The sequence below is a fragment of the Microtus oregoni genome, unplaced genomic scaffold (assembly GCF_018167655.1).
Source record: "Microtus oregoni isolate MIOR12 unplaced genomic scaffold, Mior012 000008F_ref0000371, whole genome shotgun sequence".
Lineage (NCBI taxonomy): Eukaryota > Metazoa > Chordata > Mammalia > Rodentia > Cricetidae > Microtus > Microtus oregoni.
In genome coordinates, this window is record NW_024543067.1 from 23,008,286 (window position 1) to 23,035,628 (window position 27,343).

The 27,343-nt window shown below is 36.9% G+C and overlaps 1 protein-coding gene across 12 annotated transcripts in view; it reads right to left on the reverse strand.

The window, feature by feature from the left end:
- Positions 1 to 27,343, reverse strand: part of Gria4 (glutamate ionotropic receptor AMPA type subunit 4) — a 359,432-nt gene that overhangs the window by 191,235 nt on the left and 140,854 nt on the right. For all 12 annotated transcript variants that reach the window (XR_005974752.1, XM_041657390.1, XM_041657392.1 and 9 more), the window contains exon 4: positions 15,955 to 16,194. Coding sequence is in view for 11 of the 12 variants with exons in the window: in XM_041657390.1 (XP_041513324.1) it covers positions 15,955 to 16,194 (240 nt within the window). In the remaining variant the exon portion in view is untranslated. The remainder of the gene's footprint in view (positions 1 to 15,954; positions 16,195 to 27,343) is intronic.

Sequence of the window (27,343 nt, forward strand, 5' to 3'; positions counted from 1 at the left end):
AGAATTAATGTTAAAGTCAGGTAGTAGTGGTGCACACATTTAATCCCAGCACTAGGGAGGCAGAGGCAGGTGATCTCTGACTTCAAGGCAAACCTGATCTACAGAACAAGTTTCAGTACATCTAGAGCTACAGAGAGAAACCCTGTCTCCAAATGTTAAATTTGAAGAAGTATGAATTGAAATGAAGTGTTAGTCATGCTTTTTCCATCATGAAAAAAAAATTGGGATTTATTTATAAAGAGGGAAAGTGTATCCTAGCTCACAGTTGTAGAGATGTTTGTTAGTACATAAGTGGCCTGATGATTTGTGTTTATGGTGGCATATAATTGAAAAGCATGTATGTATAATAGGAGAAATACTTGTCTCATATCAGGAAGTAAATGAGAAGCAAGAAGCAGGCAGGTTCCCATCATCTCTTGAGGATAAGTCCCAAATGATCTAACCATCTCCACTAGGTTTCCATTGACTCTCAAAAACTCAAAGGATCAAGTCTCTACCACACAGGATTTTGAGAGAACTTTTCAGATCCAAACCATAGATAATGCTAAAACAATTGTTTGACATACTTTTAATAAAAAGAAGAGAGGCTGAAAAAATATGGCCACGTACTCAAAGTTTTAAAAATGTATTTATATGTATTTTGACAAATGAAGAGAACACATATAATTTGAAAACATGTGCTGATCACACAATATTTTCAAGAAGAAAGAAGTTTTTCTTTGGAAACTTGCAAAGTCTATAGAGCAAAGCAAGCCCATCATGAGCATCTGCCGACAACTAGAAGTTGTCTTTAAATAGGGGGTATCAGAATTCAGGACTGCCAGCAGCATGGATTTAATTTAATTCTCTTTGTTTTAGGATGCTAGGTATACCGTAAATTCATAGCAAACTAGAACTTCATAACATCTTTGTTATACACATACTTGACTATAATAAGGACTAATGAATGAAATGGACATATTGACAGTTTCACTAGCATATGGGATATGTGCTGAAAATACATAAAAGATGAAGGAATTCAAGTTTTGATTCAAGTTGTCATTTATATTTTGTTTCTTTTTCTAAATCAAACCCAAAGCAAAACTCTTTAAAAATAATATCTGTCAGCAAATCTAATGATAATCATTGACCTAAGCTACACACTTAATGACTCATGTACTTACTCTATGCCTTCTTAGGGCTTACATGTGTTACATATGACATATGTGTTACATGATGCTCATTTTTACTTTTTTTTTACACATCTCAGTGTCACTTTTGCAGTTGATTTTCTTGTCACTGAATCTTCTATGATAGTTCATTGTCTAAAGTATGAACTTTAATCATGAGTTAATTTATCTTACAATAACCATTAGTATCACTTCACATAATGCATAATTTTCCAGATTCTTATGTAGGGCTTTCATAATCAAACATGATCCAATTCTTAGTTGTCTTAACACCAACCTCCTTATCTTCCTCATCCTCCCTGCCGAATCACTTATCCCACACCCTCTATTCCCAAGTAACAATAATTGAGTTTTTACTATTTGAACAACACCATAATGTGATAATATCCTTCCTTCCTTCCTTCCTTTCCCTTCCTTCCTTCCTTCCTTCCTTCTTTCCTTCCTTCCTTCCTTCCTTCCTCCCTTCCTCTCAAGAAAGATGTGTCTATTTTATATGGAATCTCACAGTCTATATGCTTGACTCAGCTCAAATACTATCCTTTCTAAGGTTGCCTCTGAGCACAATGATCCACCCTTTCTAAAGCAGTTCCTCAATTAGGGCATGGTTAACTTCACAGGAGAATGATTTTCACTCAGCATTAACCAAACACCAGTTGTTTGTTCTGTTTCTGAGAGAACCAGAGTACACACTGCTCCTTAAAGGATCCTGGCTTACTTCCTGGGGATGGTTTCATATTAATGTGGACTGCTCATCACTCCTGCTGATCCCAACTCCTTGCTTCTTCATTTTGTCTCAATGCCTCTCCCCAGTATTCACTCTTTTTCTTTTACCTAAAAGCCTCCATTAACATTTTATATGCTATTTTGAAGTCTAACCTCTATTGAAAGTGTCTAGTCTCACATTGAAATCATGGTATTGTTTCTTTAAATCTCCACATCATCTCCTGTTTTCTGTGCATTTATAAGTGGATTTCCTGAGTACAGAACACACTGCATTCCACTCACAGATATTCATGTAACTGCACAAAATGACAACAATGTAGGAACTGGAGTCCCTTTCTCTTGTTGTGCATTATTTGATTTTATTTTTTCATTTAATGTATCTTGTCTGATTACCATTTTGTTTTTCTTGATTTTTTTTTCTCATGGACTCCAAAGCAATGCCTAAATTTCCTAAAATTCGATATAAGACTTTAATGGATGTTTACTTACAATGAACATTCTCATTGAAGACAAGTTTGTTTTGCTTCAATAGAAAAGCATTTGGAAGAAAACTGGCACACGCATATGTTTGACTCTGAGTAGTAAGCTTGGCATCACCACCTCCTGTGCTGGCAGTCCCCACTGTGCCTGCCTTGTCACTGCTGTTGTGTGCTCTCTTCATTCAGCCAACACCTGTGGCCACACAAAAGAGCATACGTGGCAGCTGCAGAACTCGGATGCCCATGCTGAAATAAAATAAATTCTAAATCAAGAAATACTTTGATCTTTTGCTGGCTCTTTTTTATTTTTATTTTTTTGTTTATTTTTGCCTTTCATAAACTGTTAGGGTTGCCCAGGATGAAGAATACTCAATCATCCAGAGTGTGCTTTCTCTACCATGGTCTTTGACTATTTCTGTTTTAAAGTAAAGGTAGAGGTCCTCATGGCAGAACAAAGATGTTCATGGCATAGATTCAGAAGTCCAACTGGTCTCTAAGTCCCTGTGTGATGTTGAACAAGTTTATAGCCATGATGGGTCTCAGTTTTCCCTTCTGTAAAATGAAATCAGCTTCACCTACTTAATTGAAAATGAATGGGTTTGTCTGTGTAAGGCTTGTAGCCCCAGGCTTGACATGGTTATGCTGTAAAAGTGCTTCCTATTATTATATAAATGATTCAAAAAAGTTTCAGATATCACTTAAAACATTTTCCTGATATATTTAATAGTCCTTTTGATTTGTTCATCGTTTTGCTTTTCTACTCATATTTTTTTTTCAGAATGGTTCTTCATCCAAAATCTACACAATACATTGGGCTTAAGTTTGTTGAGTTTTGAGCAAGTTAGCATTTTCAACCTTTTTCAAATCTTTCTAAATCAAAGCACAGCATTACCATCTGCAAAGTATGATTTGAAAAAATAACAACTTGCTTTCTCAATAAAGAAAATTTGATAAAGAGTGAAGGATAGCAGAAGGCTGTGAGTTTCTACATGACCTAAAAGCCAACCACAGGGTGATTTATTCCTGAGAACCAACAGAAGCAACAGAACAAATCCTTTTCCATGATAATTATGATGCAAATATTCAGGCTTAGTCCTTCATTCTTCCTATCAATTATTTTCACTCATGTTAAAAATGTATATCTGCAGCACTTTCAATGTCTCAGATATAGCATTATACAGAATATATAAAATTCTAGACCTTAAGAATATTTCAGTGACTAAACCAGCCAAATGCCTTCTGTAACGCTGCCTGCATTAACTAAGAAAAGGCACAAGAGAAGAAGAGAGCTGGAATGTGTGGCAGAGAAAAGAAAACTGGGGAAAGAAAATGGGATCTTGGGGGTGGGGTGGGATGGGGGTAAGGGGAGATGGGGGAAAAGTGAAAAGGGGAGGATGGGGGGAACTTGGGGAAATAGGATGGTTGGGATAAAGGAAGGGTGGATATGGGAGCAGGGAAGTACATATCTTAATTAAGGGAGTCATCTTAGGGTTGGCAAGAGACTTGAACCTAGAGGGGCTCCCAGGTGCCCAGGGTGATGTCCCCCAGTTAGTTCCTTGGGCAGCCGAGGATAGGGAACCTGAAATGGCCCTAGCCATATGAATATCTTGCATATCACAATAGAACCTTCATCTGGCGATGGATGGAGATAGAGACAGAGACCCACACTGGAGCACCGGACTGAGCTCCCAAGGTCCCAATGGGGAGCTCAAGGAGGGAGAACATTAGCAAGGAAGTCAGGACAGCGAGTGGTGCGCCCACCCACTGAGACAGTGGGGCTGATCTAATGGGAGCTCTCAAGGCCAGCTGGACTAGAACTGAAAAAGCATGGGATCAAACCGGACTCTGAATATGGTGGACAATGAGGGCTGCTGAGAAGCCAAGGACAATGGCACTGCGTTTTGATCCTACTTCATGTTCTGGCTTTGTGGGAGCCTAGCCAGTTTGAATGCTCACCTTCCTAGACCTGGATGGAGCGGGGAGGACCTTGGACTTTCCACAGGGCAGGGAACCCTGACTGCTCTTCTGACTGGAGAGGGAGGGGGAGAGGAGTGAAGGAAGGAGGAGAGGAGTGGGAGGAGGGGAAGGGAAATTGGAGGCTGGGAGGAAGCAGAAGTTTTTCAATAAATAATAATAATAATAATAATAATAATAATAATAATAATAATAAATTATTCCACACAATTAAAAAAAAGAAAATGGGTATATCATGATAGGCAATAGAATTATTCTGGAAGAGGGGTGAAAAGAATGTAAGAGGCAGGTGATAGGGAAGAGTGGGGTGTTATGAAAAGCTGTCTTGACAACAGCCCTCATGAACTCACAGAGCTGTGATTATCTGAATATGATATACACAAGATGGTACCTGTCAGCTTTCTACAATGGGCTTAACAGACTCCAGTTCTCTGAGGAGCTATTAGCAGTTAAAAGTCTCTAGAGAACAATATTTTTATTCTAGAGAACAATAATTTGGTGTAGCCATGAGTATGCTGTCCGAGTTTCAGAAAATAAACCCTACCTGCACTCAATCATGTGACACTAAATTCAGTGTGTTACACACAAAAACACAGAAAGGCATGGAGGTGGGAGGGGACTTGTATAGAAGTAGTCAGGAAGTCCTTGCTGTGAGGACACAGCTTTAAGTAGAGATTTGAAGAAGCAAAGGAGAGAGATCTGTCTGTCTTTCATTTGTGGAAATGAAAACAAATTTGCATCTGTGGGCAGAACAATGAGCATATGGTAAACATTGGAGATGGATACACCTGGCATGCTATTACAAGTCTTTGGATTTTTAATGAAGCATCTGAAAAAACCCTGAGCATGTTGGGTGATCTGCCTAAGTGAAGAGATTTACCATGACTTTTGTCGTTTGGGCTAAGTAAGGAAGTAAGGAAGATTCAGTTTGGGGTAAGGGTGAAGTCTGAAAGATGATTTAGGAGGCTGTGATAAATACATATTTTAACTTTTTGAGACAGGGTTTCTCTGTGTATTGTTGGAGCCTATCCTGCAGCTTGCTTTGTAGATCAGGCTGGCCTAGAACTCACAGAGATCCACCTGCTTCTGCCTCTCTCTCCTGAGTGCTGGGATTAAAGGTGTGCAGTACTACTGCTCGGTCATAGAGCTAATATCTTTAATCTACCTTTATCTTTAATCCATTTAACTGAATTTTTGTGTAAATCATTGAAAGAAAACAAAAGCTCATTCAAACACACAAATCTAATTAGGATTTCAGAAATAATTTAATTAATTTTATTATAGAAATTTTATCACATTTCAATAATTCCAAGTTTAATGTAAAATACATAGATTGATAATTAACTCATGGCAAACACATATACACACACACCTTATATATGACTGAGGTGATAACCTGCCATCTTATGTAAAGTTTTACTTCAGTTCATATGTTCACATAAATCATACACACATAAATGCCTGAAATTTTTTTTTTTATAAATGACTTTCTTTTTCATAGACCTATGTCATGAAGAAAGGTAAACAAATAGTAAACCTAAAAGTCTTGGTTTGTATTTTGAAATGAAAGATTTAAAGAGCCCTATGAGTCAGTGGAATCCAGGCAACGAGGAAATAGCCTTTAGGTAAGAAGGGCTGCATCCTACTTATCCAGTTATTAAAAGAATATTTCATTGTAAAAGACAGCAAATACTCACCTAGGTCAAACATGGTGAATACACCTATGTTGATGATACTAAATATTTAAAAAACCTGTTTCCATGGCATCCACAATTGCATTCTTCTATAAAATCAAAAGCAAACTTCACAAGTGTTTACCAAATTGCTTTTATAAGTAATTTTGAAGTTAATTTTGTATTTTGTAAATTTGTGTTTTAGTAACTAGAGCACACATCGTTATATATATCTCATAAACTTGATCATCTCCGCTGTATAAGATGATTCTATTGAAGTAATCAATTTTCAATGAAGAGAAAGTATCTTCCCTATATAAGATAATTCTATTGAAGTAATCAATTTTCAATGAAGAAAATTCTTAATTTTCTTTTCTTTTCTTTTATTATTTATTTATTTATTAAAGATTTCTGTCTCTTCCCCGCCACCGCCTCCCATTTCCCTCCCCCTCCGCCAATTAAGTCCCCCTCCCTTGTCAGCCCAAAGATCAATCAGGGACCCTTCCCTGTGGGAAGTCCAAGGACCACCCACCTCCATCCAGGTAAAGATTTTCAAAGTCTTCTAAGGAGCCAATTAGTAAATATTTTAAATTTTAACCAATTATCTCATAAGTATATTTTGATCCTATCTTCTCTCCCCAAACTCCTCCCAAATCCTCTTCTCCTGCCTACTGCCTCAACTTCATAAAAAAAAAACCACACAAAAATAAGAAATGCAAATTAAAATTAACAAACTAAAACAAACAGTAAGGAAAAACAAACAAAAAGTGCAAAATAAAGCATGGAGTCCATTTTGTATTGGCCAATTACACCTGAATATGTGGCCTGCTCTGGAATGTGGCTAATAGACCCAGTGATAGTCTTTGGGAAAAAAAATCACTTTTCACTTCCCCCGTAGGTATCAATTGTAAATAGCTTTTGGTTAAAGGAGGTACTTTGTGTCTATTTCTCTTTCTCAGTGCTAGGGTTTTGTTTGGTTTGAGGCTGTGTAGCATTGTGCATGCTGTTATAGTCTCTGAGTTCATGTGTGTCAGTCCTGCTTCTGGAAGACACTGTCCCCTTGAAGTCATCCATATGTTCCCTTACAGTATTTCCTCAAATACTTGAGTCTTAAGGAGAACAGTTTGATAAAGACATCCATTTAAGGCTAAGTGCTCCAAAATCCCTCACTCTCTGCATACTGTTTGGCCATGACTCTGTGTTAATTCTCATTTGGTGCTTGAAGCAGCTTCTCTGATGAGGGCTGAGCAATGCTCTGTTCTACAGGTACAGCAATGTATTATTAAAATAATTTATTGACACTTTCACCTAGCAAATGTTTTATATTTTAGGGGGGATATATAATCTCCACAATAGCATCAGAAAAGCATCCACAGACAAAAGCCAAAGGTTGGGTGTGATGTATTCCAAAAAGATTTTTGTTTACAAGTAGATGTTGATCAAATCTGGTCCCTTGGTTATAGTTTAATGATGCTTGTTCTAGAGTTTAACATGAATTTTAAGAAAATTCATGAGGGTGGATGTAAGAACAGAGGGTTTGGTTGTTAAGAGCATTGACTGCTCTTCCATAAGACATAGGTTAAATTGCAAGAACCCCAATGGCAGCTGAAAACTGTCTGTAACTCCATTTCTTGGAGACTGGACACCATGGCCAAACATTAAAAACAAAACCAGAAAAAAATCCAACTAATCAATCAACCAACTAAACAAACAAACAAACAAAACATGAAAAAAAATTGTGGTAACTGGTAAATTCTAATTATAGAGCCTTGAGTGTGGAATGTCTGATGTTACTGAGTATGCTGACCTTACCTTCCAGGGTGATTTCCATATGACTGTTCTCTTTCTCTAGAGGGAAATCTTTACCAACATTCAGGGTCCAGGTTATTTTAGAAGCTCACTGATCTAACACATGTATGTGAGTCTTCACATTCCTTATAGTTGTTATACTTTGACTGTTGTTATCTTGAATAATTCAACAGCTTTAACTTTTTGATTTGCACATAAGATTAGAGAGAATTCAGGGTATCTTTCTCCATGTCAAATTAGATATTCTTCAATTATATTTATTTCACTTTGCAGCCTGTAAATCTATACTAATTGCAGCAGCATATAAGGGGCTCTTGCTAACATGGGATGTTCTTTGTGTTCACTTCTAATGGTTGTATTACTTCAAAGGTCTTCTGCTTATGACATGTCTGGGCCCTGTACAGATATATGGCACCACTGGTGTCATGTGTTTCAGGGTTTGATGAACACCTTGGCTATTGAAATGTCTGACCCAATGGCTTAATCCTGTCACCATAACTATGATCTCTTGAGGAATAGAGGAATAGTAAGTCTAAAGTGACTTTCTTTCCATGCTTTTGGATAAGAAACAATGGTTTTCAGCTCAGGCACTATTAAGAGAATGGTTTTGATTAAAAAATTAAGTTATTGAGTTTCATTCTTGATGTGGGAAGGTCATATCTCTATCTGTTGCTTTCATTAGTTAATTAATAAAGAAACTGCTTGGCCTGATAGGTCAGAACATAGGTGGGTAGAGTAGACAGAACAGAATGCTGGGAAGAAGGGAAGTGAGTTCAGATGCCATGCTGCTCCTCTCCAGGGCAGACACGATGAAGCTCCAGCCCAAGATGGATGTACACTAGAATCTTTCTTGGTAAGACCACCACCTCCTGGTTAGTCAAGATGAGAGAGTTATCCAAGAAGAGGATAGAGCTAATGGGCCAGGCAGTGTTTAAAGGAATACAGTTTCTGTGTTGTTATTTCGGGGCATAAGCTAGCCAGGCAGCTGGGAGCCGGGTGGCAGGCTCCTCACTACACATTCTTTGCTGTTTACCTCTTCAAACATTACCTACCTCTCCCCAACTACAATAATATGAAGGAAACATGCAGCTACCACAGATGGCTACTGCTTACCCCCAGGTTTAGGCACTTAAGACCTTTGTGCCAATTAATGCATTTCTTCAAGGGAAAGGTCTTTCTAATATAACTTTACTTTAAAAGTGTGGTTTTTAGACTTAAAGATATATTTTGATTTTGATGTTTTTTGTTTCTGTATATTTTTAAAACATGATCTTTTTTTTTTTTTTTTTTTTTTTTTTTTTTTTTTTTTTTTGTTCACCTTAAACTTTCTATGAGGCAAGGCTGGGCACTAGTTGAAACTTTTCCTGCCTTAAGCTCCTGATTACAGGTGTTCACTAGCAGTCTTGGAAACTATACACTTTATTACCATTATTTTTATTTGAGTGAATACTGGTTAATATAATGAGAATAATTTAAAATTTAAAAAATGAAGTAAGTGAAATGGTTTAAGAAAGATACATTTCACAGAGAAAATCTACATGGACATTGGGATATTTCACTGTGACCATGTAAAACTACAGGAAACTACGTGGACATTAAGGTATTTCACTGTTATCCATGTAAAACTACAGAAAAAGAACAGAATAAGTGCACATCAGTGACAAATGTTCATGTTATTTTCAGATTCGGTTTATTTTCTATTCTGAGGTGGCATTTCAAGGTTGTGCTTAAGGTATTTTAAGAAATTTACAAAGAGAACAGATTTTTAAGTGAGTCATAATTCAAACATTCCCTAAGTAAAAATTGGTGGAAATATTTCTCTTATATATTTTCTTAAAAAAATTCATCTTTGAAAGGCCAAAGAGTTCCATGAACATTCACAGAAAACACCTCTTTCTATGGCATCAGTTTAGTTACGAGCTAAATAGTCTCCTACAGGGTAAAGTAGAATACAGTATTCTTTCACAGGGTTCTGGCAATTTAACCTGTGTGAGATAGATCTCTCAGAAAATTCTTTCATCCACCTTTCAAATTAAAAGTCCACGCTTAGCAACAGTAAAGAAGAGTATTGAGCTCACTCTACAGTGGAAGATGGCTGTTATGCTCTTAATCTGATCCCATTAAAAAAAGAAATGTCTTAAAACTTTGAAAAATTTTGATACCATAATCTTTTATGTGGTAATGATTGTTTTCTTTAGATACTAAAGCCTAGTTATCATCTCAAAGAAAATATAAATGATTTGTTTTCAAGACAGGGCTTTTCTGTATAGCTCTGACTGTCCTGGAAATCACTCTGTAGACCAGGCTGGTCTCGAACTTAGAGAACCACCTGTCTCTTACTCAAAACACTGGAATTAAAGGCATGTTCCACCCACAACCAAGAAATGATAAAAGGAATTTTGGATGATTGCCATGGGTTCAATAGATTTTTCGGGAGAATCTTGTCTCAAAAATGTCTTGTTTTATCTAATTTTGTTTTAGCGATGTTTTCAAGACACACTTAAGTAAGCTACTCCATGAATCTAAGATGATCTCAATGAAGGGTACCAGCCTTAGCTTCCCCTTCCCACTAAGTCAATGCTGCACAGCTTCCATTCAAGCCCAACTTCTCCTCAAACAGAAAACCCTTCCATGCTTGAGTCTGTGCTACCTGGTGTGCTTTCTTTGCTCATCCACACTTGTGTAGACATTTTAATTATCTCTGCGTCCCTTGTGACACCCACAAAAAGGATTACAGTCTTCTCTTACTTTGAACATAAACTTTCCCATACTTTTAAAAGATGCTGTATTTGTACATTCAGATGTCCTTACTCTAACATTCTGAGGCATGGCCCCTCCACTGGACTCGCCATGCTCCTCTGATTTTAATCTCATTGCTCCTTGAGCATTTTGTTTGCTCTTCTGTAGATTGTTGTGATTCAGGGTTCAACTGAGTCATGTTGTAAAATAATGATCAAAACATCTGTGGCAATACAGGAAAAGAAATGAGTACAATGTCTGATAGAGATGTTGTTAAGGTGACAGATAAGAATAATTCTAGAGTCACCTACTAGTTATAGATGAATTGTCCCAAATAGAAGTTTTTCTCTGGGAAAAAAAGAATCTATCAGTTTTGGGATTAAATATTAAGATTCCTCAAATGAAAATGATTTAGGTATGTGTATGTTTGTACATGAATAATACATCATTTGTTATTACAGTTAGGGAATTTTCAACTCAGTACAGGGTACTCTCATTAAGTAACACAGAATTTAATGGCCATAACTTTCCCCCATAATATTATCTATCAATTAAACACCTTTAACTCATGAGTAAGAATATTAAAATGGCTTGGCAGTGGTGGTGGATCTCTGTGAGTTTGAATCCAGCCTGGTCTATAAAATGAGTTACAGGACAGTCAGAGCTGTTATACAAAGAAACCCTGTCTTGAAAACAACAACAACAACAAGGTTGTAATATCATCTGTTTGGAGATTTAACTCAAAATATAATAGGGCCATTGTGCTTGTAATAATGATGATAACAATAAAAGAATGATGTCTCTAAAGCAGTATTCCCTTTATAAGAATTTAATGTTTAACTCATAATGAACTACCCAGTAGATCTCTTTTTTAATTCTACTTTTTTTTTTCCGGTACAGAAAAGTACCTCTGAACTAGTAATATTTGAGCATTTCTTCAAGGTCAAGTATAATAACTTATAAAGCTTGAATTTGAAAACAGGTACTTAACACTGTGGCCTTAGATCATCCTACTGCTGAGGTCTTGGCTACAGGATTAAATATTTTGCTTGGCTATGCAAAGACTGGCATGGGGTTTTAAGGCTTCAGTTAGAGAATTTATATTTTGCATCTAACAACTATTTTTTTCATTCTAATACATAATAAGTTTTTGTTAATTTTTTGCCCTAAGTATCATGTTGAATAATGCCTAAGGAATATTGTTAGTTGAGACTTGGCAATTTGCATAGATTTGCTACTGTATTTTTTCCCTTGGGCAATGTATTCAACCAGGGACCCAAAAGGAAATTCTTCCCCCAGTTCTTCAAACCTTTATCCAGAATGACTGTTGCTATTGCTTTACAAAAGGCTTCTCAGGCAATTATTAATCATCTGGAAACCCATTGCTTTAGAAGATCATGGTCACTCAAAATATGGAATTGTTAAGAAACCTATGTGGCCTGTTTTTTTTTCAAATAAAACTATGTTAAACTTTTATATCCATTGTCCGTCAGTCTAGCATGTACCATCTTAGAACTCAGACAAATTTGAATATCTCAGTTTTGAAGTAAGTAAGTTTGTAGCTCTATCAAATGAAAAAGTCCTCACACAGATTTAATAATTTTAAAGAATATTTAACATAATCAGAATGGAAAAAATCAGGCTCTAGATTAGTATACTTTGCATTTGTTTGCTGTAATTTTAAATATCTAGGCTGTGGTAATACTTCCCTTTCCAGTGAAGAATCTCAAAGGCCTTAGTCAATATCTACCTGCTACTATTTTATGTTCAGCAAGCCAATATTGATACCCAAATGAAGTAGGCAAAGAACAGTCACACAGAAACTGTCAGTAACCAAGTATGTCTAGCATCTTTTAAAAGGCTGTAGTGATTTAAATAAGAATGGCCCCCATAGACTCATATAGGTGTGACCTTGTTGGGGTAGGTGTGTTCTTGTTGGAGACAGACTATCAGTGTGGTCACTGAGATTTCAAAAGCCCATACCAGCCCCCCTCCATCTCTATCTCTCCCTATGCCTGTCTGTGGATCAGGACATAAATTTTTCACCTATTTCTTCAGTGTCACCATGTTCCCAGTCATGATGGTAATGGATGAAATCTCTAAATTGTAAATAAGTCTACAGTTAAATACTTTCTTTTATAAGAATTGCCTTAGTCATGGTGTCTCAACACAGCAATAGAATGGTAACTAAGACAGATGCCCACTAGAGTCATTCATGGGGATTGTCATGCGCTGCCCTTGTTTCCCCATTTAGGTCACACTAAGCTAGTAAACGTTTAGAAGGCCATAAGAAGCAAAAGTTCACTGAAGATACCTATTCATCTTCAGGACTTTCTGTCAACTGACTGTTTATGTTTTTATTTTCTCTGCTTTATTCTTTCTGTGACCAACCTTGCCATTGCTTCTTGTTCTTTGCTCTTCTTTGGCAGTCCTTGTTATATATAGGACTCATTCAAGTTAACTTTTAGTATCTACCTTCAAATTGTTCAAAATTTTCGTTGGTGTACTATTTTATTAATTTTATTGTTTGATATTTGATACAAGAATAAAATGTGCTCTGATTACACTCTGTTTAAGTCCCTCTATCTCCCTTTTATTGCTGTCAATTCTCCCTTATCCCTACCTATCCCTTTTCAAGGCTCATGATTGGCTTTGCTTTGTGACCCAGTTGGTCTAAGTGTGATTATTTATTTGGAAGTGTCCATTATAACCTAATGGTGTCATTAGTAGGTTCATAACTCAAGGTAATGATTTGTCACTCCATGAATCCACAAGTAACTAATAGTTTATGAGTGGGAGTAGGGCTCTCTTCTCTGTCCATGCCTGACTATTGACGGCAAAATGGAATTCAGCATGTGTCTGTAGATGCTATGAGTTCATGATTGTAATGACTACTGCTAGTCCAGGAGTTGACATTTCATAGCCCTTCTTCCTATCTTTAACTAGTTCTTTTGATTTCTTTTCACCTGTATCTCATTCTTCCTCCATTCTTAATCAGAAGCAGCAGAATGCAACAAGAAAGTGTGGATCTCTCTTTTTTTCACAATAGGGGGGGGGCTCACTGAGTCAGTTCAGTCCTATCTATTTTCAACACATTGTTCCCTTTTTAAATTCAATATGGTACCAGTCTGTGGACCTGTGAGTTAAGAAGGACAGGAAGAAAACATCACAATATCTAAAAGTTCTGCTATGGAGACAACAAGACACCTTGTCCATTTCTGTCTGCTGTTCCTACTTCAGTTACAAGATTCTTTGTGGCTCTTTATACATACTCATCTTTCTTATCTGCCTTGTTATCCTTGGTCAAGCAGGAAAGTAAAATTAGATATAAGGTTTTATTCCTCCTATAGGAACGGATTATCCTCAAACTTGGTAACTGGCATCAAGTATGTAAGTCAATGTTTATAACCAAATGCATTTGGATTAATAATAAAAATGTATTCTAAATTCTGATGCATTCATTATAATATAGATAATCGCTTGAGTGTTTTCATGTGGATTCACCAAAAGAAAATTTCAGACTTGAAGAAATTTTTTTTGTGTTTGATTTGTGGGTTGGAAAGAGTTTCTTTTCCTAGTCTAGGACATACTTCAGTGAAGCATTATGGATAAATTATTCATCTTTTCTCATATTATACTTTCATAGACTCTAAAAGATTCTTAATTCATTTGTGTTTACTTACTAATTATCTTAGTTTTATCATCATTCCTAATTTTATCTATAAAATGGGGTTGGGGAATCAAGCAGCACAGTCCTGGTAGAAATCAGAATGTTAGCAAGTGTGGAAACTAGTAACCAGATACAAAGAAGACAAAAAAGAGAATGGCACTTTTACACACCACATACATTAACTATTCCTCTCTCAATTGGTTCAGGATCACTACCTAGGAAGTGGCTACCCTTTATCTGTGCCATTCTACTCCTCTCTGAAAGGGGTTACAAAGAAGAAACTGATATCAGAATGTTAGCAAGTATAGTAATTAGCAACTAAAGATTGAGAAAATGAAGAGGATGGCACTTATAATAGATACTGTACATACTACAAGTTCCCTGTCCACCTTGAGGACACCATTTCCTATATTCTTAATTATATCTGGAAGATTATTCAAAGAAGGAGCTTCTCTCAGCATTTAGATTTTTATATGAGTTGATATTAATACATTAATTTCCTCAGCATTAACTGCTATGCAGCCCTCCTATATTATTTTTATAATGGCATTTGATGGGTTTTACAGTTTTAAAAATAAAGCACAAATGCAGTAAAGTCAATAAAATAGGCTTAGAAAAATAAGATGCAACCTTCACCTATACAAACAAATTCTTCTCTGTCCAACATCACCTCGAGCATCGAATGGTTTTGAGATGGGACATACATATACAATACTATCTACAATATAATTTGTTATATTTCTGGAAATGTGTTATGCAATGAGCAGAAAACAGTTCTGTAAATATAATGCTAGCCAGAAATGAAACAGACTAAAGAAGGAATGCCAAAACAAGTCAGAGGAAAAATTTTCCCCTCCCTACTTTGCCAAACATATCTCTTCTTGGAACAATTATATAATATTACAGAATATAAGACATAAGCAAAGTGATCCTGAGTTTTGTGACTTGATCCTTCTAATTAATCAAGCAGAATGAAATGGCCACTAAAATCCCAATGTGCAGTATGATAAATACATACTCAAATCTGGTTAGTCAAATGCACTGATAGACAACCTAAGGTTGGGTGGGTGGCATCTGAGGCAGAAGGCTGTCTCACTGGAATTGAACCTTCAACTTTGAGATCTGAGGAATTCTTAGACACACAGCTGCGGAACTGACTGATCTAGTGAATGCCTTGCTGGTATCTGCCGGAGAATTAACAATGGAGCTACTCAGTTGATATGTTTGCACACAGTTTGGAGAACCAGAAAATCAAAGAGTGTTCTGGGAGAACTGCCACTGATGAAAGAAAAACACCTTCGTTTGTTTTTCTCTATGACCCATATTTAACAAACTTGCAGAACTGGTTTGCATGGAAATAAGGAGTTACTTGCTTTGTCTTGCTCTGCTTTGCTTTGAGACTGAGTCTCACTGTGCACTTTCAGCTGGTCTGGAACTTGACAGGTAGATTATGCTAGAAGTCATGGAGATCTTTCTGCCTCTACCTTTGCTTCTCAAGTGCTGCAATCAAAGGCAAAAGCCACCATGCCTTGCTAGAAGCATTTTAAATTTGAAACATCTTCTGAGAATTGAAATCAAAACATTGATAATACACCCAAACTATTTTCTAGTTTTAGAAGCATTAAGGATCAAAATGCTTTTGCTAAGTCACATAAATGATACAAAGTCATCTCAGACTGAAGGTTAGAGCTCCTGTAATATAGAAGGATAGTACTTACCCCTGTCTGTATCATACAGGAAGACAAAACAATTCCATTCATAGTGATCCAGCAGGCTCAGGAGTGCACCTCTCAATGAAGGTCTTAGCTGCAGCACGAACTGACTCTCCCCTTCAGTGGGGAAGCTGGGTGTGATGAGGGAGATGTGTAGGGCACTGCAGAATGAGGTCAAGGTATGCACTGACCTCTTGTCATAGAGTCCAAAAATGGCAAACACTCCTCTAGAATACTGGGAACAGACTGGGGGAAAAACAGAAAGAGAGGGCCATCACCAATTGTTATACTCCAGAACTGGCCACTGGAAGTCTACAGCCTCTGAAGGTTTAAAAGAAAATCATTGAACTGTTAGCAACTGTGATAAGGAAGACAAGAAAAGCGTGCATACATTGTGTCAGCACAACTTGAGTTTGTGCTGACGGTCAAGGCTTCCATGAAGCTGGTTTGAATTAAAAGTCTGCATTTAAAAAGCCAATTTAAATAAAAGAGAAAATTGATTAAAATAAACAATATATGGTCCTCTAAAACATCTCAAATCCCATGCTCCAAGCTCTTATGAATGAGAGACTCAACTTTTTTCTGTATTTGTTCTTGCCTGAAAACTATAATAATGTACTTTGACATATTTTAAGTAGGAATCAATGAAACAATTGCCTGCTTCCTAAGCTGTGTGCTTGCCACATCTATTCTGACTACGTTTGATAAAGAAATTGTTTCCTTTTTATTTATAACTTTACTCTGTTTTAATTTCATTTTTTGTCACAACTCTGAAGTCTGCTTAAATCATGTTTGAAAATAGAAAACTGGGTTTGAGAGATAAGCAACTAAGTGAACCAGAAGCAACTATGTTAACTATAACCCTAAAATAATCACCCCAAATCCTGAGCCAGGCCTATCGGGAGAAAGAGAAAATCCTGTTTGCACTGCTGTAAAGTGAGGGAGATTGTTTATATTCTTTCTCATATGTGTTTTGCTTACCATGGCATGACTGATTTATGAAACAAACTTAGGTGACTTTTTCTCATTTACACTTTAAAAGACAGAACTACAATCATCAGGAGACATTAACCCCCCCCTCCCCCTCTAGTAAAACATTGTAGATTTTTCTCTGACTAAGGTCTCCTAGAACTACTGTTCCAGAGGGCTGAGAGATAACTGTTGTGGGTACTGAGAAGCAAACCTGGGTCCCCTACAAGGTAATCAAGTGCTCTTAACTGAGCTATCTTTACAGCCTACATAAGTGAAAAAAGATTATTAAAATGTTAAAAGTTCTAGAAATATATACAAAACAACTTTATCTGAATCATATAATTTCTCAAATTTTGGAATAAATCTAGAGATGTTTCTATTATTTGTATTTACTATTTTACTTAAAAATCAGGGATAAGGAATACATGTTATAACAGGATAGTATAAAAAATGAGCAGAAAGTAGATGCTGGTGATCATTTTTAAAGGACACTCACAGGATATTTTTGTAAACAATATGGTTTAATAAAGGACAAAAGAGTATATTTCAGTTGAAAAGTTCAAGATAGAATTGACATGGGAATATAAGGGTAACATTGCAAACTTTATAAAAAAAAAGCTCAAATTCTAATATTTCACTGCTTAGCTTGAATTATTGTTATTATTACTATTATTATGTTTCTTATTTTCAGAGATAATGAAAACATAAAATTTGTTAATGGTGTAATCATTGGAAATTTAATATGGTAAAAATTCAATGAGAGCACATAAATCTACCATCCTATGAAGATGCAAAAAGCAAAAGTAGCATTTTCTAGACATCAGTTTCTTTGCATAGTTATAGTTTAAATAATTCTCTTATAGTGCAGTAAAAGTTCTAAAGATTAAAATGCCTCAGTTAATCGAAAGCTAAGACATAAGATGTTTAGATTCTATACAGCAGATACCGCTTGGATAGATACGGTAGCAGTTTGTGAAGAAATCTATCAAGGATGATGACCCATCTCTAAGTCTGTGCTCCCCAGGAGCTAAAATTAGCTTGGAACATATTAACCATTCTCAAAGGCATGTTTATACAGTATGTCTGGTTATAATTTTATCAAGATGTAGAGCTGTCATAAAGAAAACATTGGCATCTTGGGTTTCCAATATTCAATTTCCATAACAATTCAATTTCCGTAACTCCAGTGATGCAGTAGCATCATGCTGTGGATCAGACACCAACCTCGTGGATATCCATCCAAAACTTTGGATGCATTTATGTGGGTGGTACAGTCCGAGCTTAATACATTTCCTTCATATGTTCTTGCTTTCTTATAAGTTTTAGGTTGACTTTTAATCTTCACTTAATTAAAAAACTGAATTAATTCACTTTTTAACCTTTTTAAATATGCTTTTGGATTCTCACCATTGAAACGAGATTTTATACCTAGGTTAATCACGTATTTCACCACTGATCTATATCCCCAGTCCATGGTTCAAATAACTTTATTTTACTCTACTGAAAAAAGTCTTTATATTATGGTCAAATTTACATAATGTATAATACAATTTATCTCGTTAGTGATTAGCTTTAGAATTTGAGTCATCAACTGCAGCTTTCATTTTGCTACTGAACCTACTTGCAGGCTGTAAAAACTGTTCAGAAAAAGGAGGAACAGTATTTCCCTCACAGTATTTCTCCAGGAACTCCAAAAGTTCCCCAGAAGGTCATATGCTGCATGAGAACCATTGGTGAGCTAGAATGTGGTACGCGATCTCTGCTGCCCTTCTATCCTACAAAAGAAAAAGAATCTAGGAACACTTTAGTTCTCATTTATGCAAAATATTAGCTTTTGGTATAGGAAGCTAAGTACTCAATAGGTTTTAAACTAAGGCACTTCACAGAAGGCCCTCCTACCACTCACCCTGTCTGCGTGTTTCAATGCAAGCTCATAACTTCCCATTGCTCTGGTACTAACCATATTATCTAGCCTATTTCAGTTTATTTTACTAGGCTTCTACAAATTTAATAATGCCTTACTTTTAAACCTTTTTGTCTGCTTCTATTTTTTTCATCATGATATATAAACTGATTTTTATCATAGTTATATCTACTATTCTGCTTCTATTATTCTTACTTTGAAAATATACAAAATACATACTAATCAATATTTCCTTCTGGATAAATTTTATCATTCACTTTCCTTTGCAAATTCCTGTTTATAGTGTTATTCTTTTGAACATTCTCCCCCTGTTTTAATCGACAGTCATGGCTTGCTAGGTCAAGGTTATTATGTCTTCAATCTGTAATATTAGGCTGTCAGTCAAATATTCAATGTTATTTTCTTCATGTGAAACCCTAAACAACATAGAATTTGGTTGAATAGATTCAAATTTAGTAGCCTAGTCATTTTCATATTTATTATAAATTTATCTTTGGAAACACAAAATCAAAATTTGCCTGGTTATCTCTCATACCATCTGCTGTTTCTTGGCATACAAATAAGTATTCAAACAGTATATATAAAAGTATATAAATACAAAATAAATTAATACAGTTACTAAGCTTAATAAGAATATGTTCTTAATGTAGAAAAAGAAAACCGAATTTTAGTTTTTAATATAAAATAACAAACAGTAATTATTGCATAGTCACTGAATAGGGGTGGTAATATTAGATAGACAGATATTTTGGGATATAAATACTGATTAGAATGAGGTCTTCAATGAAATAATGCAATCATAATTTTAAGTGCACATTCTATATTTTGCTTGGATCATATATTATGTAAATTACTCCATAATATAAACACATGATGATAATCTTAAACTTTATACCTGATGGTGTGAGTGAATTAAACATGTCTTCTCATCAGGTAGTTGCAAAATTTCATTTCCCATACATATTGCAGATGATAAACTAAATCACATAATGACATAATTTGTGATGAATTTTAGTGTTGTATCAGATCCATGTATTGTGACATGGTCTTAGCTCAATGTGTTGCAAGTTAGAATCTGTGTATTGAATTTGACTGCCACAGTGGTATGGACCAAGTAAATGCAATGCAGTTGCTCTTCTTCATAGTTCTTACCATTCTCTTTTATCTTTAATTTTCCTTTTTAAGAGTTTTTCCTAAATGTATTTGAAACTCAACTTTATTAAGGCACAGAGCTTCTGTACTTTGTCCCTGCTATGTTCTCCCTAGCTGCTCACAGCTGTGTCGTTTCAGGGCACTTTTCACATAGCTTCCAATTCATATCTCATGCTTCATCACCTCCCAAGTCTTCATTGCTGAAAACCCATTTTACCTTCTGTTTGGTGAAATCCTCTGCTGTGTTTTGACATGTTTAGATGTGTCTTTCAAATTCTTCCCTTGTATTGATTCCTGACACCACACTCCTGGTATTCCTTTGTTACTGGGCATGTTTTGAAAGCCATTTCTTTAAATTTGGTATACCTTCACATTTTCCACCTTATACCCACTACTTTCCTCAAAACACAAATGAAGTCATTTAATTCTGGGGATTTACATGTCAAATGTTATAGTTTAAACACAAAATGCTCCCCAGAGGCTCACATGTTTGAACACTTGGTCATCAGATGGTTGTGCCATTTGGGAAGAGTGTAGTACCTTCAGGAGGTGGAGCCTTGATGGCCGAAGGGGGTTACTGGGGTAGACTTGGAGGTTTTATTATTGTTCAAACTCACTTCCTTTTCAGATTTCTTCTAAAGTGCAGGTATAATGTGACCCATGGTCTCCTGCTCCTGCCTTTATGTTTTGCCCATCACAATGTATTGTATACCTTTATCTGTAAACTGAAATGAATATTTCTCCCATAAGTACTTGTAAATATTTTGCTACGATACTGACTATAATATCTGATTATATAATCACTCTTTGGAATGGTTAAGAAGAAGGTTTTTTATTGTAGATATGAGGGAGAAAACAGCCAGAGGTATCTGGAAGAGTCCAGAGCAGAGAGAGAGAATATAGAAGACTGAAAATGGTCAGATACTACACTTGGCAATGAGAAAAGCAGGAGCAGACCAGAGACAGGGAGAAAGGTGGGGGGAGGGGGCTGTGGTGGAGAGCAAAAGATGAAGACAAATAGAGTCTGGGTAAAAGACAGGACAAAACTGAAGAACAAGGGGGAACATAGCAGAATAACAGGGTTATACAGAGAAATGAGTAGCCTGTGAGCTAGGGAAGTTTTGCATAGGAGGGGAGGGGAGAAGAGCACTAAAAAGCTGTGGTGCTAGCATAAATTCTGAAATAATACTTGTGAAGCTGAGGAAGCCTGGAAGTCCGCATGTATTTTGGTACACTAAGGGGTACAACAGGTAGTCATTTTTCCCTTTTGCTAGTGATAAGGGTTTCTTTTAGTAGAGACAAACCAGCTTCACAAGTTTCTGAATAATGCTGACTTTATTTTTTAATGCCAACTTTAAGTATGGGAAAATCGAGTTTCCTTTGGACCTGTCACTGAAAAAAGTAATGCAATTTTCTATGTGCACATGCCCACCTTCCAATTGTACCGTGTCAAATCTACTATTTTGTCTGATATATATGTCTGTCCTTTTCATAACTTTTGTGACACAATGAATTATCCCAGATTCCTTGTCACAGCAATTCCTTTTACAATTACTTTATCATCTCTACATTTAGAACTGTAGTCTTTCTTCTAATAAACCTGGAAGCCCGGTTGTTGTGAAGAGTCTACAGAGAAAAGAATCAAAATCATTTTTTCTCAGCCATAACTAGGTTCCAACCACTACTATATCATTAGGAATAATGTTACAAATTATTAATTTATAATACTACAAATTATTAAGTGCTAGTTAATTGTCATAGTTATCTATTATATATATATATCACATTTATAATCTATAATATAACCCATTATCTCTTGCATTAAATATAAAATGACATACACAGTAAATCACCGAAACTACTATAATCCATTAAGATTGGGATCTTTTGTTATAGAATAAGTGACAAGAAAAGTCTTTGTATTTTATCTAGAGAGATCCCAGAGGCCTTGAAAATAATATGATGTCACTCTCGCCATTGCCTACCCACCAGAAAAAGATTGTAAGACCTTGCTGTCAAAGACACTGCATGCAGTAGGTGCAGATCATGTAAAAACGAAGCTGGAGCTAAACTTTAAGATTCTTCCCTGCTGACGATCTGGTCTGGGCTTGCTGAGCATTTGAGCCTTAGGCACTGAGCTCCGGTTTTCATGTTCTTGCTTTCCAATGTGACAGCTGCACCCATGTTTAGTCAGTTTAAACCATTTATAGCCTCTTTCATATACTTATATAATGTAGTCCCTGGCAATTTGACACTACCTTAGATATAGTTTAAATCATTGCTTCAATTTTAGTAGAGCTCTACCTGTGATAATTTAAAGAAGCCCCTCTGGCAGAAAAAATGTTCCATAGTAATTTTATCCTTATTCCTTTCAATTGCTCTTTGTGATTTATGTGGTATGTGTGTGGTGATAGTGTATCCATATGTGTCTATGAATCTTTGTTCCTGGGATTTAAGGAAAACATACAGTATAACATGGAGCAGAAAACTCATATGAAAGCTGAATAATATACAAAAATTCTCAGTGTAAACTATTTCTTGTTTGTCCCATGTAGCACTCAAAGCAGATAAAGAGCTTCTAAATCATTTCTGAGCCAAGGATAGAGGTTTGTTGCTATTCTGCCACTGGCATTACAACTTTTTCAAATTCTTACTGGTACAGTTATACCATTTTTAAATTTATGTCAGTTCTTGATATAGTGTCTCAAGAAGTACATATCGCTTATGCCTTCCTGAAGAAGCTATGCTTACTGTTCCTGTTTATTCTTGACTACTAGTTCTCTGTTCCTAGGATAACTTAATTTTATGAATATTTTCATTTCAATAAAATATTTCTCTAATTTGTTTTTTAGATTTATTTATTTTATGTGTATGAATATCTTACCTGCATGTATGTGCACCAGATGTGTGTCTGGTGCCACTAAGGTCGGAAGAGGGTGGCAGAACCCTTGACAGTAGAGTAAACGATAGTTGTGAGTCATCGTGGAAGTATTGGGAATAGAATCTGGGTCCTACTATATAGCAAAATTGCTTTTAATGATGAGTCAAGCAGTTTCTTATTTGTTTTGTTTGTGCTCAAGTGTCCATGTGCATACCAGTGTGCATGCAAGTGTATGAGAAAAAATGTTAAGGCCACAAGGCAACATTAGGTATTTGCCCCAATCATTCTCCACCTTGTCTTTTGAGACAGAATCTCCCAGTGATTGGAACTACTGGCTGGTCAATTTACTCCAGGGATCCAGCCATATCTCCTTTTTAATCGACTGTCAGGGATCCAAATTCAGATCTCATGGCTGCAGAACAAGTACTTAACTGAATGAACCATCACCCTAGACTCCTAATAAATACCACTTTAAAAATCAAACATGTGAAGGCTGGAGATATAGCTCAGTGTTTAGGAACATACAGGCACTGCACTTGCATTGGACCTTGAGATTGAACTCCAGCACCACACTGATACTCAAGCTCCAGGAGATATTATGGTTTCCCCTAGCATCACTGAACACAATACTGACATGAGTAATCCTCTCCATACACACAGAATTAAAAATAAAATTGAATTCTCTTGAAAATTAATGTTTTTAATTGTTCTCAGTAAATATGTTTATGGTACAGAAACAGGAGTTTTTTTTTTTTAAAGTTAAGTCTTTGCAAGCTACGGTCCTAAAACACTATGGTCTAATATAATAACTTTGCTAAATTTTGTTTGGTCTATCAATATAATCCATCATATAAATAAAGTGAAAGAAAAAAACCCATATGATTGTTTCATTAGATGCTGAAAAAGCATTTGACAAAATTCAACATCCATTTATGATAAAAGTCTTGGAGAGATTAGGGATGCAAGGGTCATACCTAAATATAATAAAAGCTATTTACAGCAAGCTGACAGCTAACATCAAATTAAATGGAGAGAAACTCAAAGCCATCCCACTAAAATCAGGAACATGACAAGGCTGTCCACTCTCTCCATACCTCCTCAATATAGTGCTTGAAGTTCTAGCAATAACAATAAGACAACATAAGGGGATCAAGGGGATTCGAATTGGAAAGGAAGAAGTTAAACTTTAGTTATTTGCAGATGATATGATAGTGTACATAAGCGACCCCAAAAACTCCACCAAAGAACTCTTACAGCTGATAAACACCTTTAGTAATGTGGCAGGATACAAGATCAATTCCAAAAAATCAGTCGCCCTCTTATACACAAAGGATATGGAAGCAGAGAGGGAAATCAGAGAAGCATCACCATTCACGATAGCCACAAACAGCATAAAATATCTTGGGGTAACTCTAACCAAGGAAGTGAAAGATCTATTTGACAAGAACTTTAAGGCATTGAAGAAAGAAATTGAAGAGGATACCAGAAAATGGGAGGACCTCCCTTGCTCTTGGATTGGGAGGATCAACATAGTAAAACTGGCAATTCTACCAAAGGCAATTTATAAATTCAATACAATCCCCATCAAGGTCCCATCAAAATTCTTCACAGATCTTGAGAGAACAATAATCAACTTTATATGGAAAAACAAAAAACCCAGGATAGCCAAAACAATCTTATACAATAAAGGATCTTCTGGAGGCATTACCATCCGTGACTTCAAACTCTATTACAGAGCTACAGTGATGAAAACAGTGTGGTACTGGCATAAAAACAGAGAAGTCGACCAATGGAATAGTATAGAAGACCCGGATTTTAACTCACAAACCTATGAACACCTCATTTTCGATAAAGGAGCTAAAAGTATACAATGGAAGAAAGAAAGCATCTTCAACAAATGGTGCTGGCACAACTGGATGTCAACCTGTAGAAGAATGAAAATAGACCCATATCTCTCACCGTGCACAAAACTCAAGTCCAAATGGATCAAAGATCCTCAATATCAGCCCAAACACACTGAACCTGATAGAAGAGAAAGTGGGAAGTACCCTACAACAGATGGGCACAGGAGATCGCTTCCTTGGTCAGGGATCTGACAGAAAACTTTTTTTTTTTAATTTTTTTTTTATTGCGAAAAGAAGAAAAAAAACATATACAAAAAAACAAGTTTCCACCTCCTCCCAGCCTCCCATTTCCCTTCCCCTCCTCCCACCCTTCTCCCCCTCCTCCCACCCTTCTCCCACTCCTCCCACCCTTCTCCCCCTCCTCCCACCCTTCTCCCCCTCCCCCCACTCCTCTCCCACCCCCTCCCTCTCCAGTCCACAGAGCAGTCCGGGTTCCCTGCCCTGTGGTAAGTCCTAGGTCCTCCCCCCTCCGTCCATATCTAGGAAGGTGAACATCCAAACTGGCTAGGCTCCCACAAAGCCAGCACATTAAGTAGGATCAAAACCCCCTGCCATTGTCCTTGGTGTCTCATCAGCCCTCATTGTTCGCCATGTTCAGAGAGTCCGGTTTTATCCCATGCTTTTTCAGTCACAGTCCAGCTGGCCTTGGTGAGCTCCCCGTAGATCAGCTCCACTGTCTCAGTGGGTGGATGCACGCCTCGTGGTCCCGAATTCTTTGCTCATGTTCTCCCTCCTTCTGCTCCTCCTTGGGACCTTGGGAGCTCAGTCCAGTGCTCCTGTGTGGGTCTTTGTCTCTATCTCTATCCATCACCAGATGAAGATTCTATGATGATATGCAAGATATTCGTCAGTATTGCTCTAGGATAGGGTCATTTCAGGTTCCCAATCCTCAGCTGCCCAAGGAACTAACTGGGAACCTCATCTTGGGCACTAGGGAGCCCCTCTAGGGTCAAGTCTCTTGCCCACCCTAAAGTGGCTCCCTTAACTAAGAATTGTGGTTCCATGCTCGCCTATCCACCTTTCCTTTATCCCAATTCTCCTGTTTCCCAGGTCCCCCCTCCTTCCCTTCTACCTTTTCTCTCCCCATCTCCCTTTACCCCCATCCCACCCCATCCCCAAGATCCCATTTTCTCCCCGGAAATTTGGTCTACTTCCCTTAGCCAAGAGGACAACTATATATTTTTCCATGGGTTCACCTTCTTACTTAGCTTCTTTAGGTTCACCTCTTGTAGACTCCGTGGTCCTTGTTTATGGCTAGAAACCAATTATGAGTGAGTACATCCCATATTCATCTTTTTGGGTCTGGGACACCTCACTCAGGATAGTGTTTTCTATTTCCATCCATTTGCATGCAAAATTCGAGAAGTCATTGTTTTTTACCGCAGCGTAGTACTCTAGCATGTATATATTCCATACTTTCTTCATCCATTCTTCCATTGAAGGGCATCTAGGTTGTTTCCAGGTTCTGGCTATTACAAATAATACTGCTATGAACATAGTTGAACAAATGCTTTTGTCATTTGATAAAGAATCTCTTGGGTATATTCCCAAGAGTGGTATTGCTGGGTCCAGGGGTAAGTTGATCCCGAATTTCCTGAGAAACCGAAACACTGACTTCCACAGTGGTTGCACAAGATTGCATTCCCACCAGCAATGGATGAGGTTACCCGTTCCTCCACAGCCTCTCCAGCAAAGGTTATCCTTGGTGTTTTTGACTTTAGCCATTCTGACAGGTGTAAGATGATATCTCAAAGTTGTTTTGATTTGCATTTCCCTGATTGCTAAGGAAGTTGAACACGACTTTAAGTGTCTTTTGGCCATTTGAACTTCTTCTGTTGAGTATTCTCTGTTCAGTACAGTGCCCCATTTTTTAATTGCGTTAATTAGCATTTTAAAGTCTAGTTTCTTGAGTTCTCTATATATTTTGGAGATCAGACCTTTGTCTGTTGTGGGGTTGGTGAAGATCTTCTCCCAGTCAGTAGGTTGCCTTTTTGTCTTAGTGACAGTGTCCTTTGCTTTACAGAAGCTTCTCAGTTTAAGTAGGTCCCATTTATTCAATGTTGCCCTTAATGTCTGTGTTTCTGGGGTTATACATAGGAAGCGATCTCCTGTGCCCATCTGTTGTAGGGTATTTCCCACTTTCTCTTCTATCAGGTTCAGTGTGTTCGGGCTGATATTGAGGTCTTTAATCCATTTGGACTTGAGTTTTGTGCACGGTGAGAGATATGGGTCTATTTTCATTCTTCTACAGGTTGACATCCAGTTGTGCCAGCACCATTTGTTGAAGATGCTTTCTTTCTTCCATTGTATACTTTTAGCTCCTTTATCGAAAATGAGGTGTTCATAGGTTTGTGGGATAAAATCCGGGTCTTCTATACGATTCCATTGGTCGACTTCTCTGTTTTTATGCCAGTACCACACTGTTTTCATTACTGTAGCTCTGTAATAGAGTTTGAAGTCAGGGATGGTAATGCCTCCAGAAGATCCTTTATTGTATAGGATTGTTTTGGCTATCCTGGGTTTTTTGTTTTTCCATATAAAGTTGATTATTGTCTTCTCCAG